Source organism: Epinephelus moara, chromosome 20 (assembly GCF_006386435.1).
Source record: "Epinephelus moara isolate mb chromosome 20, YSFRI_EMoa_1.0, whole genome shotgun sequence".
Taxonomy (NCBI): Eukaryota; Metazoa; Chordata; class Actinopteri; order Perciformes; family Serranidae; genus Epinephelus; species Epinephelus moara.
The window spans coordinates 17,967,358-17,985,160 of NC_065525.1; the positions used below are offsets into that span (position 1 = coordinate 17,967,358).

Here is a 17,803-nt window from a genome sequence, read left to right on the forward strand (position 1 = left end):
CATCATGGATGTGCAGCTGACAAATCTGCAGCAACTGTGTGATGCTATCATGTCAATATGGACCAAAATCTCTGAGGAATGTTTCCAGCACCTTGTTAAATCCATGCCACCAAGAATTTAGGCAGTTCTGAAGGCAAAAGGGGTCCAACCCGGTACCAACTTCTAGTCATCAAGAATTTTTCTACATTTTGGGATACTTTGTTGTCTTCTTTCTTTCTGGAATTCAGCGTAACAGTGGGTGAGTAACTGAGATACAAAAATGATCATTTTGGGGTGAGGTATTCCTTTAAAGCCACAGATGTATCTCTGGTGGATTATAAATATGCGCAGTGATGTTAATCAGATATTCTGAAGGTGTTAAACCAAACACAGTGGCATTTTGCAAAGGGAGGATAGATAAAGGATGACAGGCTCCTGGCTGACTGACTCAAATGTCTGTTTTACTGGCTCATGTACTGTAAAAAAAAAAAAGAAAAAGAAATCAAAGCTGAAAAATGTGGTATTGCAGATTTGGACAGCCTATTATTTACCACTCAGAAGGAAAGTGAAGAAAATACCATGGCACAACATAGACACATGACTCAGGTGGGAGCAGTCGTCACAGCTGGCTGGCTCCTCACGCAGAAACACATGCGGTGACAAGACTGGAGGAGGAATTAGATCTTTCTCTCGTCTCCTTCCCACAATTACATGTGAGAGTGGCTAGACTGGGGGAGGACGCAGAAGAAGAAGCGTGATATTTGTCTCTTCTCACTGTTTCGTCAGTCTGTCTTTCTTTCTTCTCGTCAGTCAAACAGACAAACAGAAGGCATAAATGTGATTTCTGTTTACCGGCCTCTCATTCCAGTCGGGAGAATGATCGACAGCTTTTCGCAGGAGATGAGAAAAATTCTGCTCATCCTGCGTTCTCTGTCTCACATTCCTCAGTTAGATGTATCCACAGCAGCCACACACCCCCCCCCCCCCCCATGCTATATCCCTGGAATGACAGAAGACATGTAATTGTAGGACAGATGGCAGATTATACAAACCCTCATTACAGTAGTTGATGAGGCTGGAATCTAGATCATATGAACCTTGTCTTGCATTTTTCACTGCTCTCCTCAGTGTGAAATGAGTTCTCATTATCTCTCGCCATATAATCTTCTCTTTCAAACCTCTGCACCTTCTGAAAACCCCCTTTTCCCCTCACCGTACCTGCCCACTTACCCGCTTCCTCCTCTCTCCTCGTTCCTAAATTACTAATGGGCAGAGAAAGATGAGATAGGCAGGGAGAAACTATCTAAATGCCCTCTGTGGATTCAGATGGAGAGATTTCATAGAATGTGTTCAAGCAATGACATCCCTGTCACAGCCACAGAGGGAATAACCCACATGTTACATGTATCATTTGATCATTTGTTCAACACTTACATTTCGGCAAAGCAGCTCAGTTAAACCGCAGCATAATATATGTTACGAACAGTGAGCTTTAAAGCCGTCTCTCCTATATGCCCTGGGGGAGCGAGCTGAGTGCTATTGTATATACCCAGCGTGCCTTTGCCAGGAACATCATGTCTCACTTTTCTTATCCAGAGGGGATTTACAGTGTCAGTTGGTGCGATTGCTCGTCAGTGGGTGCGCCGAGCGGCCATTTGTCAGTGCCTCGCTGCCAGCAGGAACGCAGAAGGCTGCACCAGATTTTTGAGAAAGGGAGACAGCCTCCTGGAGGAGAGAGAGAGGGAGAGAAAAGAGAGAGTCTGATTTGCGCTCCCTGTTGATAGTGCGACCAGATGGGTGAGAGAGAGGAGATATTAGAGAGCAGCCGAGACGGAGATACGCTAAGACAAGCTTGCAGAGATGTGGTTATGTGATGGAAATGTGTGGTCTGAGGAACGGCAAGACAGTAACAGCTCTGTTTAGAGCGGCCTCTTAAGCCGAGCTGGATACTGTACTCTCTTTAATTTTAAACGTCTTTATCAATCACTTGTTGTTTTCTTAGTCAGCTTCTTTCCCGTACACCTGTCACTTCCCCTTCCTCCTGTATTTCTGTTTTCGCCTCACTCCTCATATGTGACAGATGGCATTAATTGTTTCCCTCCATCTCCCTCTCCTCCTTTTTTATTTTAATGGCAGACTGAGCTGAAGGTGCTGTGTTGCTTTGAAACAGTGGTAGCTTAAGACTATATGTGGGACAGATGCTCGGATTACATCTGGCGTGTGATGAAAGTGAGGAGGAGGTGAGTGGAGATGAAGATGACAGGGTAGGACAAAGTGATTCTGACTTAAGAGAGACTGACTTAAGAGAGACAAATGGACAGAAAGTTAAAACAAGAACTGACAGAAAAAGGAAGGCGCAGGCTTCTTTTCCAGGCTGAAAAATAAAAATGTTTGGACCTGAGACTTGTGCAGCTCATGATGCCTGTGCACAGGTTAAACGCTTAAATGATATACAGCACGCAGCACTTGGTATACATTAAGGATGTATTTTAAATCGTTAATACAGTCATGAGAGGATGTATTTTTCAACATGTGAAGGTATATTCTTAAATGGCTAACACCGTAGACTGCACATACTCAGAGGGTTTTTCAATCTGAGCATGAGAAAAAGCTGTGCAGTCCCTCTTTTTAACTCATTCAACACACACACACACACACACACTAACAACACCAGTGGTGGCAGAGCTGTCAAACAATGTGGGCGCTTGGTGTCTTGCTCGAGGACATTATTTTGACAATGTCTTCTTTGTAATATCTATTGAATCAACAATGAATTTATAAAGGATTTATTGGTGGTTGTAAGTGCACATTGTATCGTTTTATACAGGCATTATCATTGCTTGGAAGTATGTTAAAAACCAGAACCAAAAAAGAAACAAAAGAAAATGGAAAATATTACTTATTGTGCATTTTCTACATCTTCTTTTTGAGTGACTGCAGCCTCTTGGAAGCAGTGGAGTGTTTAGGAATTCATCCACTATATGAGACACGTAGGACACATCAGTCAGCATATCAGATCAGATCAGATATCAGCAAAAATGTCAGTATCTGCGTGCCTTTAATGGCCGCATATGGCTAGCAGTAACATAGAGCGATACATACAGAATAATAGATTAAAAAAAAAATTCAAGACATTTGCCAGTATAGAGCCTTCTCCTCCCTGTCTTTGCCTGGAGGTCCCAGCAATTAGCCTGACAGAGAGCCACTTTACGCCTATGACTGCTACCTCTGCTCGCTGCTTTGCCCAAGCTAAGTGAGACAAGCGACTTCTGATCAAATGTACCTTCAGAGCAGACAGAATGATTGTGATTGACATGCAGAGCTACTCTGATTTTTGCTCTTCTCTTGCAGCTGTGCCTGTAGTCTGTTTTGCTGGTGGTGATTTTTTTTTTTTTTTTTTTTTTTCTATAGTGGGTGCAAGTACAGGAAACACTGCTTCCTTAACCCTCCAGTTTTTAGATTAGACTAAAAGTCCACGATGGCAGGACAACACAGCAGTCTGTCTCTGGTTGCGGATTAAATAACAACAAATGAGAGTGAAGGAAGAAAGTAGGAGAGACAGCTGCAGTCAAGTCTGTCTCTTCTTCAGCCAATTACTGAATGGGAATGTGAGCTGACATGGTTGTAAAAAAAGCTGTCGTTTGAAAAGCAACAAGCTGCCACAGCACAAGCATGTTCCTACCGTACGCCACGCACACAACCAAGTAGAGAAAAAAAACACAAACATCAAAGTCATCTCTATACAAACTGTTAATGTGAGCGTTACTTTATCCTATGCTCTGAAATGAGGAATCGGGAGGGAGACAAAAAATGAGATAGAGGGAGACAGCACAGGGAACTGACAGTCGACAGCTGAGCTCAGGGAAACTAAAGACAGCGAGGAGAGAAATCGACAGTGTTTGGCAGCACGCAGACAGAGACGGAGGCAAGGAGAGGCAGGAATAGAGAGGTCAGACGGAAGAGGAGACAACATTAGGGATAGTGGCACCGAAGGCTTCGAGAGGCAGGAGCAGCACTTACAGGGAAAAATCCAAATGACATAACAGGAGCGAGGGGAGAGTTTAGCAGTCAGGGAGGCAAAGGGATGACAGGGTGAGTTTAAGGATGAAGAAGAAATAACTTCCCGCTAGCCCCATTCCACATCCTGTCAAGGCCGGAGCACAGACAGACCTCTCGCTGCGCTGTCACCCAGAAAATGTAACCAATTATACACAAGCACCCCCCGAGCAGAAAGCCGACTTTACAGCCTGTGGCCTCTCCGGGGCTACACAACGATACGTGTGTGTGAATAATTAGGAACTTCTAAAGCTGCCCTCTTATTGCTATTTGACAAGAGGATGGGTGAGGAGGGGGCCAGGGCGAAAAAAGGTTTGCTTTTAAAACCCACAGGAAATCTATTAAAAGCTTTACATAAGGCATATTTACACAGGGACTAGTCTCGTCTGTTAAATCTCTCTCTAACCTCGCTGTGCCTCCCCCTCTCTGCCACTCCCTTTTTTTTAAACATCACACGCTCTCGTTCATCTTTCTGACTTGCCACTTTTTTCTGATTTGATTCTGTCAACCCCGCAAATCCCTGTCTCGTCCTCTTTTTCATTCGCATCAGTCTATCTGCAGGAAAAAAGAAAAATAACGTGCACATGAAAAAAAAATCTAAAATCAGGAGTCTCACTGCTTTAGACTGACATGTTTGCTCAACAAAAAATATCTCATGCTTAATGCATGAGCTGTAATTGCCGCTCGGCTGTCAGTGTGCCGGGCACTTAGTTGACCGTACAGAACCGGGAGATAAATGAAAAGGACCACTTTGAGTCAGGCCATCTGTTAGAATGCCCGTGTGATAGTGAAAGAGCATGACACCTCCCATCCACGTCTTTCTCCTCTAAATGCAGACATGTAGAGGTGCTTACCTTGAAGGGCTCTCCAGTCTCACCCCTCTGATCCCTCCGATAAAAGCACAAGATACGCGGCTATGTGTGTGGGTTCTTTTTTTTTTTTTTTTTAAAGGGTCACTCACTCTCCTGATTGATTGGTTTGACAGCTCACACTTGTTGACTATATAGCTAGCAGGTACTCTGCACACAGAAAAGCAACCTTCATCCAGCAAGCGTTTGCTTTGATCCAACCGGGGAACTCCACTGCATGGTCTCGCAGTCATTTGGCGAGAGTCAGGCTGCTGCTCAAGTTCTGTGTGATGTTCTAAATATCTGTGGCGACATTACAGTGGCAGCCTGCTGGGGTCTGCTGTCACGCATTAAAGGGAAGCATATGTGGGTACAGTATGCGAATGTGTGTTGGTACAGTTGGTTGATCATCCAGAATGAAGAGCTCGAGTTTTCAGGTCACTAAATCACTGAGACAACCTCCTTAGGCGTAAACTGCATGTGTGAGTGTGTGTGTAAATGTGTAGCCATGCAACTGCACCTCTCTAATTCTCATGTCATGCTTAATAATTGGTGTCCGTGTCATCCCCCCTGCTGTGCGTCTCACTTTTTGAATCAAAAGATTTGTTTGTGGTGAGTGTTAATGTATGTGTGTGTAAGGATGTGAAATATTATACTCCTCTCTACCATACTCCATATTCCATTTATATGTATTTTCTTACATTGCATGTGATCCAAAACACTCCACTTCCAAAGCGGCATGACACACGAGTCATCAGAGAGTCATCTCTTCTCACATATGAGAAGACCCGTGTCTGTGTGTGTGTGTGTGTGTGTGTGTGAGAGAGAGAGAGGAAACTGTACCCCAAGGCAGACTGGTTCTACCATCTGTCCTTGCTATGTCCTGTGATTTCCCTGTGTAATTCAGACAAATGTCAAACTATGGGCAGGGGATGAGCTCTGACAAACTGCTCCAGACATTCTCAGTTCACACTCTCCCCCCTGATACTCCTGACGAGCTCTCTGTCACCTTCTCTTACTCAGGACAGTGAGAACATTGGAAACTTCACGCTGCATTCACATGTTTCACCGAGAGTTCATTTCTCATGTGCGACGGGGAGGCATCATGTATAATATACATTCCAGTGCGAAAATATATCTACTGAACCCAGAGCAAATGGCAATTTTGCTGTCAGGATGGGAGCTCGCGTAGCTGAAGTACTGAAGCAAAACCTGCCTATTTAATGGTAAATGTGATGCTGTTGTTGCTGTGTGCACTAACCTGTTTCCTCTCTGTGTGTGCTTGTGTGTTTGCAGTATAAGGGCCAGGCCAACCTGCATGTGTTTGAGGACTGGTGTGGATCCTCTGTAGCCCAACTCAGAAAGAACCTGCACTTCCCTCTCTACCCTCATGTAAGTATTACAGAGCGTGCTGAGTGACCCTCTGTTTGATACTGTTGTGTATTTCTTGTGGGCTGAATGTAATAACACTAAAGGTATATTAAGCTGACTGCAGGCAAAGCCTCTAACCCCTTTGTTACTGTTGCTACACCTGCCAGGCTCTTCGTTCTTGCACAGCACATACACAGTTTGCAATGATAGCAGTGCATGATTTACCACCAGAAATTTTGAAAAAAAAAGGGTCCTTATCTTCAAACAGAGGAAGACAGTAGCAGGCTTTTCATTTCTAGGTGGTGATTGTCAATTTGCTGGCTGAAATGTCACTGTCACTAACAGATTTTATCAACCGTTGCCAGTTATCTAATTAAGCCAACGTTGGCTCCATGAGTCGGTTGAAAACGCAATCTCTGGCTGACTTTTAAATGTTTCAAACGGACTCATTTGAAAATGGGAAGCCTGCAAAAGGGACTTTGATATGCACATAACTATGATATTGTGCTAAAAGACTGAAGCCATCGCAGGCAAAAGCATCCCGTCATCCTCACCATGATTAATGCAGAAGACATGGAAACAGCATTGTTCTTGTAAGGCACTGCAGAGCTAGTTAGTCCTAGTGTTACAAGTAAGATCAGACACATGCCGCTTCAACAAGTGAAGAAATCCGATGCATAAAAAGCCTGCTGTGCATGGTTACGGTTGCTAAGCTCACTTGTACAATCACTGGTTTAGTGAATGGTCGTTTGGTGGATAGGGTTCACTCACATTTAAAAAAAAAAAAAAAAAAAGTCTTTTGAAGCTCATTTGCTGATCTGTTATTGCAACAACAGCTGCATTTATAATCTGAATGTATCCCTGTTTCTCCCTGCAGACCAGAACCACACTAAGGAAGCTGGCAGTCGCTCCAAAGTGGAAGAACTATGGCCTAAGAATATTTGGCTTCCTTCACCCTTACAGAGATGGTAACTAGCTCATCTTATTAGCGAGTCCCTCCTCTGTGGCTGAGGGCCTTGGAGCATGTGTCCTTTATAAGAGTAGACAATTTCCACTGCCCTCTTAATCCACGCTCTTGAGAGCCACTAATATAGTGGATATTCACATTTTTATTAGGGTTGAATGCCAGTGATCTCACTGCTAAATCTCATTGCAGGACCCCAGAGCCCAGTTGCTATGGGAACTGAAAAGCCTTAACACCCAAGTGCCCTTATACAAATTGCAGAATATGAAGTTATTAATTAGATTACCGTTCATTTCGGTCTCTTATGTGGCTTTTTTTTTTGGCTGGTGTTATGGCTTTCTCCAGCTGATGGCTCAAAGGTCATACTATCTTCAGGATTCTGACAAGCACGCTAACAAGTGCCCTTCACCCTCACACTGCCAGACGCAACCTTTTACATGCTATTGTAGATTGATTGAGTGCTAAATAACCTGAGTGAGCCGCATAGAAATGCCCGGAGGTTTTCCAGATTACAGACGATAAAAACTGCTCACTGTCACATGACCTGCACCCTATTCATAGGCCAGTGGTGTGTCCTTGAAAATGCAGTGGCAGTTTATGCAGTTATCTTTCTGATATAGTCAGATACAAGTATATTTCAAATATGAATTATACTTTGGAGATTTCCTACTGTGCTTGCCAATTCTGAGACCTCAAAAATAGGGAGGATTTGGAAACCAAAGAGGGGGAACAGGGGGTCATCCCTCAGAAGAATTTTAAAGACTTTGTTTTCTGCATTCTGGCTAATGGAGTACACTGCATCAGCATTTTTATGTCAACTACTTTAATTTGGTTTAGTATTTGGTCCATGACCCTGGTACTCCAGCAGAGTACGAGGAGGAGGGGGGAAGGCCAGACCTGCAGCCGGCTGTCCTTTTATGCCCACACACCTCTGGGTCCTAGATGCCTATGCGAGGTGGAATGGGAGGCTCCCAGTCGACCCCACACACACATGCAGTTGAAACAGTGGTAGGGCTTATACACATTGTAAAGTGCCAGAAACAGGTTGGGGTAACAAAAACGAGAAAAAAAAACTTGTGAAAATTTGTTATAAATAGGAAGTGACATGGGAGAATTGTGACCCTGGGTGGCAACTAGGAGACGGAAATATAAAAACAGAAGGGTTTGCAAGGATGATCGTTGCACACTGTGACAGAATATCAGCTTGTACTATGTAAGTATATCTACTTTGTACTGCAGAGTACTGTTTGCCACTCCCAACACCATTTTGTCATCTCAGTCTTTGACAAAGAACTGCAAAGTCACACTGACATGCACTGTTTAGTACTTTCCATAACAGAGGAGAAAGTGTCTCAGGCAACAGCTTGAGGCGTTCATCAGCTGAGGGGGAATTAGCTTTATGCAGCTTCTACTATTAATAGTTTTGCCCGACAGAACTTGTTCATAATCCTCAAGTATCCCGATTATCCATGTTTATACTTAAAGATAACCTTAATTAACTAACTCGACTGGCTGCTCGTCTGCGCTTTGTGCTCCTTCTGGTTTAGATCAGTGCACAAATGTTCATTTTCTCATGCAGAAGTCGTTGCGTATGGATTGGAAATTAAGTTAGAGAAACACTTTTGATATCATATGTGGCCAGATGCCACAGCTCTGACCACAGCCAGAGGCAGCCAGGGCATCCAATTTGAGGTGCATTTGTACACCTAAGAGTCTATTTTACTAGGTCATGCCCTATCTGATTACTGCGATTATGCTTATCTGAGATCATACGTATCTGCTTCCACCAACGCACACTTTGATCGTGTTTTTTCCCCTCCAGGTGATTTCCAGTTCTCGGTATCATCGGATGATAACTCTGAGTTCTGGCTGAGTCCTGATGAGAGCCCTCTCAACGCCAGACTGCTGGTGTATGTAGGACAGGTAAGCACTGAGCCTGTGCTGCATTGTTGCACAACATCTGAACCACAGAGAGTCGCTGGACTAAAAATCAACAAGGCTCCAGAATCCTTTATGCTTTATGATTCTCAGCAAATTCACTAAGTACACGTTTCTAAGTACAGTCCCTGGCTTTAACTAACATTGCTTAGCAACAAGCTTTTACTGCAGGAAGGAACTGAATCACCTGTGGCCCAAATAGGTTCGCACTCCTCAATGTCATGATTTAAAAAGCAGAAAACTCTTTGTGTATTGAACACCTCTGGGAATGCACTTCCACAACACAACATGTGCAGAGAAGCCAAACCCTTGTCATTAGACTACACTGTGACTTTATTACCTGATATGATATTCAGGCTGAGGGTGACTCAGCTCTAAATGGCATCTAATGGATTTCCTTCCTTTCATTTGCAATCATGCACATAACGGCAGATTGGAAATGCGAAAGTATTCTTTAGTTATTATTGGGATTGTGAGGGTCGGAAGCTATTAGACTAACATCGCTATGATCTGACATCCATGTTGAGACAGTTGCTGTTAGTCAGAACAGTGGGTCCTGACCAGTCAACAACATAAGCCTTTTATTCCACCAGCGCTCAACCTTACAACAGCGGGAGGAACGCTGAGCGATTTGACCTTGTTCGTCTTTAGTAATCACCCGCTCACCTCATGTCACCATCCTAACGCTCGGGCTATCACTCACCTCCAACACACAGCTCAGAATACAGCAGACTTAAATCCTCCTGTAGAACATCCTGTGAAAAATCGTTTCCTTTCCCATCTATCCTTGAAGTACCCTCTGCCCACAATCCAATAGAAGTCAAGCTGTGTTGCCACTGCCCACGCTAATAAAGTTTTATCAGTGAAACCTTCTTAAATTTTTAAGATGGAAAGGATGCATGAGGTTGAACAGTGTTTGAACTACACCATTTGAGTGCTCTGGGCAAATATGTGTTAGGAGCAAAGGTCTAGCTGTGGCGCTATCTGTATTCCAACAGGATGTGAGATGTCACCAGATTCCATGGGAGCTGAGATTAATTAGTCGGTCGAGAATATTGATGTGACATTTAGCGGTGGAAAAATATCATCTAGGTAATGGCAGGGGAGCAGTGCTATGGCCAGGGATCACTCATTGTGCCAGTGGCTGACAGACAGGCCTCGCTGCCTCCCCTGTCTTTAGAGACACATTGTGTTTCACAGATAAAAATCTAACTCTCTGCTGCGTTCCTCATTATGTGACCCATCTGCCTGCATGAGCTAAAACAAAAAAAGAAGTAACGAGCACTTTTTTTTTTAGAAGAACATTTTTGCGCAACTTTCATAAGTTAATGTTTCATATACAGTATATTCTGAGGTCTTTGCACATCACAAATTTTATGCCCAAAGCAGGTAATGCAGTGCTTCCCTAATCTGAAAAGAAGGCTTACTGCCAAGCCTGCTTTAAGACTTTCAGCTTTAAAGAGGTCTCAAACTTTTCTGCCCATTTTTTTAATGCTATTTAAATTCTGCTAATAACTTGTAGCTGTTATTAAAAATGAGATAATTACAGGTAATCTATTCTGTTTTAAATCAATAGATTAAATTCGTAACATTAATTAAACTTGTTACACCAGAGCTCTTTGATTACGAATTCAATGTGGCCAGACTTTAAAATCAGAAAATGTAAAGGGGTCAGACACTCATTAAAACCTTTTTTAGCTTTTGGCGATGACAAATTTTAAATGCAAAAGAAATGCAAATTAATGTAGTAAAAAGGTTGCAATGTTTATCATCTCACTTTTGAAATAAAGAATATATTTTTGGTCAGAAATGTGACTCAGGCACATTACAAAGTGCAGAAGCAGAATTGGTTAAGATTCTCAGTCATCCAGGTCATGGTAGTCTTATCTTCAGATGTGAAGAAGCCTCATGGATGACAGATGAAATGTCTTCAAGAAATGCAAGCAAGTTCAGTTGCCTACAATATAGCACTTTTCTTTCTACCAATACCTTCCCACACAAACCACCCCTAATGACGTTTTCCATCGAGGTTAAGGAAAATTGTGAAGAAAAAACACATGAACGTTGATTTGTAAAAGATATGACAAGCAGTGGGAAGCGAGATGACTCACTCATGAGCTACTTCCAGAGACTATATGTAGTTTACATGTTTTTGTCATACCGATATATCAGGTTTATGTATGCTGGGCCACTCGGAGGTTGCCTTCGGGCCGGATGTGGCCCACTGGCAGCCAGTTGAAGAGGCCTGCTTTACGCTATACCCATCTGTTTGTATTAGAGAGCGCACAAGCTGACACATGGTCTCTCTTTACATAAGACAGAATAATATAGAGAGTAAAAAAATCAGTGTTTGTTAGGTCTCACCTGTTTGCAAGGGGATGTTCGTCTAAACTCCCTTTAAAATATGCAGCATGAGGGCGTCGGTGGCTTAGCGGTTAGAGCAGGCGCCCCATGTACAAAGGCTCAGTCCTCGCTGCAGCGGCCTGGTTTCGACTCAGGCTGTCCTATCCATTAAAGGCAAAAAAGTATAATATTATATAGTTATAGTTATTATATAGTAATAATCTTAACAAAAAAAAAAAAAAAAAAGTATGGTAGCCTGATAATAAACATCTGAAACAATGACTTGAACATTGCTTCCATTAGGATATGAGATTCTCATTTAATTGAATAGAATAGAAATAGAATGGAATAGAAACCTTTATTGTCATTGTATACCACCATTACACTCAGCAAACACACAACATAGCACCAACACAGAGTGCATACAGCCGCAGCACCAGCGTCCGCCGCCATCTTGCCTGCTGAGTGAGCTTTCTGTAGAGTACTTTTGTTTTTTTCAGTGGCTAGCGATTCAGAACTGGAATATCCAATAGTTTGGGAAAATGTCCTTAAAAATTTCATGAGGGGTTTTTGTGCTTCGGCAGCTGCTGGAGTTATTCCAAGAAGTCGAGGAGAAGGTATCTAAGTTTTATAAGCAATGAGTCAAATTTGACCCCCTAGCACACTGTTTGTGTAAAAATCCGAGTGTATGCCTATGTCAGTCTCTATTGAGTTGTATAGTTTCTTATCTTTGCTCATACGTAACGGCCTGGCTATTATTCCAGCTCTGTGTTTGACCTGACTCACTGCTCTTAAAATACACATGGTATTGTAAAGGACTGTTACTTTATGTCAGGAGTCACAGCAGCGTCATCCTTGATAGTGAGCTGGCTATATATGGAATGTGCTGCCATGAGACATTTAGCTGTGTTAGGACTAGAGGCAGGGAGCTGAAGCGTTTCCGTGTCGTTTCCGTGGAGACCCCTGTCAGCATTTTGTGGCTAGGCTTTCGAATTATGTAACGGATGTGACTGATATCTCCTGATTCCCCGCAGGACATCTTAATGAAAGGAGGACGTCATCTATGGAGGTCCATTTCTTTCTTTCTCACACACATACACAAAAGCACACATTCATATATATATGTATATACTGTATACGTAAACATATAAGTTCTCTATAGAGGCCACTTAATGCTTGTTCTCATGCAGTTACTTTCAAACACACTCTTCTGTACAGACCCAGAAAGACAAAATCAACCTCGAGGTATGGTTGGTTCCTCTGGCTGGTCTCTTACACATTCCAGCTTGCTCTGGTCAGTGTGCTGGAGAAGAGAGACGAGAGGTTGTAATAAGAACTCTCTCCTCAGTCCTGCTGGGACATTATCTGTGCGCAAACGAATATACTTAATGTGAGTGAGGATCATCCATTGTCCCGCCTCGGAATTAATCATATTTTTTCGCCCACAGCTAATCTGTAATGAGATTTTCCTTCAATCAGAATGTCCGACAGCTCCTGCAGAGCTTCCCACAGAACCAGACCACGGCTTGTCTGATATTGAGAGAGCCTTATGAGTAGCACAAAGCACGTGTGCGCGTTTGTGCGTGTATGCTCGTGCACCGGCGCAGTGCTCATGTCTGTGTGTTTGTGCAGACACATACTGGTGCTGATGTATGTCATGTGTGATATGATACTTATTTTGTCTGGCTCAAAAGCAGACACAAAAAGACAGACAGAGACACGCAGGAAAGTGGGTCAGGGAAGTGTAATCAATATGAGATTCAACACCAACAGTAGCTGCTCTCTCTCTCAGACTTTGTCATGAGTAACCAACACTATTAAACACCTTAGCCAAGCACTGAACATTAACAAGTGTTTCACTCCTGGAAAATTGTCTTTTCATAAAACTGGCCAGTCATTGCAGCAGAAAGACTCAAATGCTTTTGGAACTGGTGCCTCATGACCAGAGAAAACAGAGGAAAAGGGCTGTGACATTCATTTCTGCTGAAGAGGTAAATAATCTAAAGCTACGAGAATGCACTGTGCCTCACTGGACCACTAGACACTCCTTTGTCACCTCCTGGTGGGTGACAAAATGTGAGCCTAGCTGTTTTGACCCAGGAAAGAGCTAAAATATGTTTGTGTAAACATTTAAGGCGAGAAATAGACAACACAGTAACAAAATCTTGGTTCACTGCTTAGTTTTATCGTCGGATCTCAGGAATTCTTAAGCCTCTGATTTTACAGACAGTATGGCGCCCCCTTCCTGTTCACAAATTCTTGTATTACAGCAAACAGTGCACTAGAGTTTGTTTCTGAAAACATTTTAGGCAAGAAATATCCAATATGGTGACAGAATCTTGGTTTCTATTTGACCAGCACTGCGTAGTTGTACCATTTAATCTGAGATTGGTCTGAGTTTGAGGTGAGTTTGATCCACTTTAGTCTTTGTGTCCATGGTATGCAGGCATGCAAAAAAGTAGAGCAACAGCTAGTAGTTAGAGCAACAGCCCTAGAGCCAGTGAAAATCACGTCATCCGGCTTTGAATGATTTGAACTGGGAGATTTGAATGCTGTTAAGATGAAGGGAAGTCTACAACAGTTCATTTACACATTCTACCCACATTGTTATGATACAAAGCTGCTAGGAAATTGGCAAAGTATACCTTTAAGGCACTGAACTGTGTAACAGTTGAAAAGAAATTAAGGTTATTCATATTCAGTAGTTACTTTCTTTTAATACTTTTGCTTCAAAATGATGTAACATCTGAAAGAAAAACACCCTCCTTCTCATATTGACTGTTGGCTCATCGTAGTGGATAGATGGAAAAGGTCAGTTTCTATAGGCTTCTTGCAATTAAGACATTTTACATGAAGGAAAGGCACAGGTGCATCCATTTCCAACATCCATTTTCATCCGCTTATCCGGGGTCGGGTTGCGGGGGCAACAGGCCAAGCAAAGCACCCCAGACATCCCTCTCCCCAGCAACGCTTTCCAGCTTCTCCTGGGGAACCCCAAGGCGTTCCCAGGCTGGATGAGATATCTAATCATTCCAGCTATCCAGGGTCTGCCCCTGGGCCACCTACCAGTGGGACGTGCCCAGAACACTTTTAATTGGAGGCGCCTAGGAGGCATCCTGATCAGATGCCCGAATCACCTCAACTGACCCCTTTCGACACGGAGAAACAGCTGCTCTACTTCGAGCTCCCTCGAATGTCCAAGCTCCTTACTCTATCTCTAAGGCTGAGCCCAGCCACCCCACGGAGGAAGCTCATTTCAGTGGCTTGTGTCCGCGATCTCATTCTTTCAGTCACTACCCAGAGCTCATGACCGTAGGTGAGGGTTGGGACGTAGATGGACAGGTAAATTGAAAGCTGCGCCTTCTGGCTTAGCTTCGTCTTTCCCACGACCGTCCGGTGCAGGGAATGCATCACTGATCCATCTCACACTCCATTCTACCCTCTCTTGTGAACAAGACCCGAGATACTTGATTTCCCCCGCTCAAGGCAGTAACCCTCTCCCAACCCAGAGGGGGCAATCCATTGGTCTCCGGCAGAGCACCATGGCCTCAGATTTGGAGGTGCTGACTCACCCTGACTGCTTCACACTTGGCTGCAAACCTCCCCAGTGCATGCTGGAGGTCATGGTGTGATAGGCCAACAAAACCACATCATCTGCAAAAAGTAGAGATGCAATGCTGAGGTTCCCAAATTGGACCCTGTCCTCCCCCCTGCTGCGGCTCGAGATCCTCGAGGCACAATAAAATAAATTATGGCTGCATTGCTTTCATGTTCCTGGTATTGTGCATGCTGGCTCGCTGTCACACTGTTTTACTGGGACAATTGGATAGAAAGATGCCATTGATAATGTTATTAGTAACGCCTCTGCTTTACCTACAGTACTATGACTAATCAAAATGTATGCCATAAAAAAAAAAAAGCTTTTGCCAGGTAACAACATCTGTCTAGAAATAATAAATAGAAAATTTTGGATTGAAAACCGTGACATGCATATAATGAGCCTCATTCTTTGTTTAAGTTCCAAGTTGAAATTTCCATCCTCCATGCATCCAGTAATCCCATTGGAAAGACATAAATAAACACAGGGTATAGAATGGATGCCCCCAAGATTAAAATTTTAGACCTGCTTTAGATAGGCAATCCATCACAGCAGGCAGCATGTCTGTGTCTGCTTTTATTCTTGCTGCAGTGACATTACAAGTGTGTGCACAACGTTTGATTCAAACTACGACTAACAGCTGTATAACCACCCATTGATAATGTTACTTTGACAACAATAAAAACAGACATGAGGATAATTGTGACGAATTACCCGACTGGAGATAGTTTGAAGTGTCTGCGGGCTGATTTTATGCCAGACTAAAAATGAATGAAAATCAGCGACTGCCTTGAAGGTGGGGGGAAAAAAACCCACACCATTCAAAAACCTACACTTCATTCGAATGGACTCGTCTCCCGAACACTGTAAACATGATCCCACTCGAAGGCACCGAGTATTTCTGCGTAATGAGACAAGTGCACCCAGGGGTCACAATCAAAACAGAGACTGTTGCAGACTGTGGCTCTTTGTGCACCTGTTTTGCTTTTCTTTTCACATTAAGTTGATTGCAATTAGGCCAGTGACAGCACTCTCTGTTGTCTATACTGAGGTCACAGTGTTGCAGTCAGTATGTTTTTCTGGAGCTTCGAAGTCAGTTAATGAGTGACCTTGTTTCCTTTTGCATATTCTTATTTTTATCGCCTGGCCTAAAAGCCTTTTCAAAGAAATATAAAGAGCCATTTTCATTTAGCCATTTTGTTTTCCTCTTACAGTCAGCAGCACTTCAAATGCATGTGGAAGATTTGTCGTTTTAATATTTTGCTTTTCTTCCTCCTTTCTCCTCACTAATCTCGTCAGTGACCCCCCCCCCTCCCCAGACGTTCGGGGCTTGAACCTGTGCCTGGCTCACTATGATTGCAGTTCAGTGTGAATGATTTATTCACCAGGGACAGTAGTTTTATTCAGAGCAGACATTCTGACTTGTCATGAGAGAAACAACACAGAAAGAATTAAAGACATTAATGACTTTGTTCCATTTGAGTGTATCACTGAGTCTTAACAATGAGCCACAATAATTGGGCCCTAAAACTGGAACTCCTGAAGTCATGCGGCCATGATTAATTTTATTAGTTACTCCTGTGCTTTTCCTGGCATGAAATGTCCTTCAAGTTTGCAAACACAATGATTAGCGACAGGCAGGGGATTGTTTGAGTTGAGTGATGCATGCACAGGTAAGAATATTGAATAGTTTTAGTCCGTAAGGTTCTGTATGAAACCTTCAGAACATTAACATAGCAGCAAACCTTTATTAGCTGTGTAATGATATAGTGGAGTAATAGCGTTCTGAGCAGAGACTTAAGTCATGCTACCTCTCTGTGTGTCTGTGTGTTGCTGGGCCAGCCACCTCTGCATGTTTGTTCATCTGAATCCCTCCCTTTATGTCCCACTGGCTAGCTCATCGCTGCTGCTCTGCACTGCACTCATACGGCAGTTACTGTGATAACTGTGTCTGGACCCAAAGTGGCGGGTCATGGTTGTCACAGAAGCATAAGACCCACCCTCTGGTTCCTCCCCAGGTTAAAGAGGAACTATGCCCATTTTTAAAATTCATACATGTTATTCTTTAGGTCGAAGATAGTTAAAAATATTAGTACACATGAACAACTCTCCCAAATCCAAAAGCAAGAGTTTAAAAAGTAAAATTTGTGATGTCATCAAGTAAAAAGTCTGGAGCTGGGTGCAGAGCCTGCATGCTCTCTCCGTGTCAGCATAAGCTTTTTCTGGGTACTCCGGCTTCCTCTTGCCATCCAAAGACATGCAGGTTATGTGGTGGCTCTAAATTGCCCGTAGGTGTGAATGTGAGCGTGAATGGTTGTCTGTCTCTATGTGTCAGCCCTGCGATAGTCTGGCAACCTGTCCAGGGTGTACCCTGCCTCTTGCCCAATGTTGGCTGGAATAGGCTCTAGCTCCTGTGCGTCCCCCAACAGGATAAGCGGTTACAGAAAATGAATGAATGAATGTTATAGATGACACTGAGAGCACCCAGGGGAATGTTCTAAGTATATGGGTACATTTTCTGTTTCAGATGGGAACAATAGAATAAAGCTCATTTAGGTATAAAATGAAAATAAACATTCGCTGGATCCACAAAATAAATTGTCAATGGAGCAGCTCCAGACTTTATACCCCATGACATCACAAGTTTAACATTTACTTCTGTGGTTTCTGGCTTTGACAGAGAGCAGCTCATGTTCACAGGTGTTG

At 43.2% G+C, this 17,803-nt stretch overlaps 1 protein-coding gene across 1 annotated transcript in view; it reads left to right on the forward strand.

Annotated features, from left to right (window-relative positions):
• b4galnt4a (beta-1,4-N-acetyl-galactosaminyl transferase 4a) overlaps positions 1–17,803 on the forward strand; it is a 179,517-nt gene that overhangs the window by 104,747 nt on the left and 56,967 nt on the right. The window contains exons 4-6 of the mRNA XM_050073770.1: positions 6,180–6,275; positions 7,132–7,222; positions 9,041–9,141. Coding sequence (XP_049929727.1) covers positions 6,180–6,275; positions 7,132–7,222; positions 9,041–9,141 — 288 coding nt within the window. The remainder of the gene's footprint in view (positions 1–6,179; positions 6,276–7,131; positions 7,223–9,040; positions 9,142–17,803) is intronic.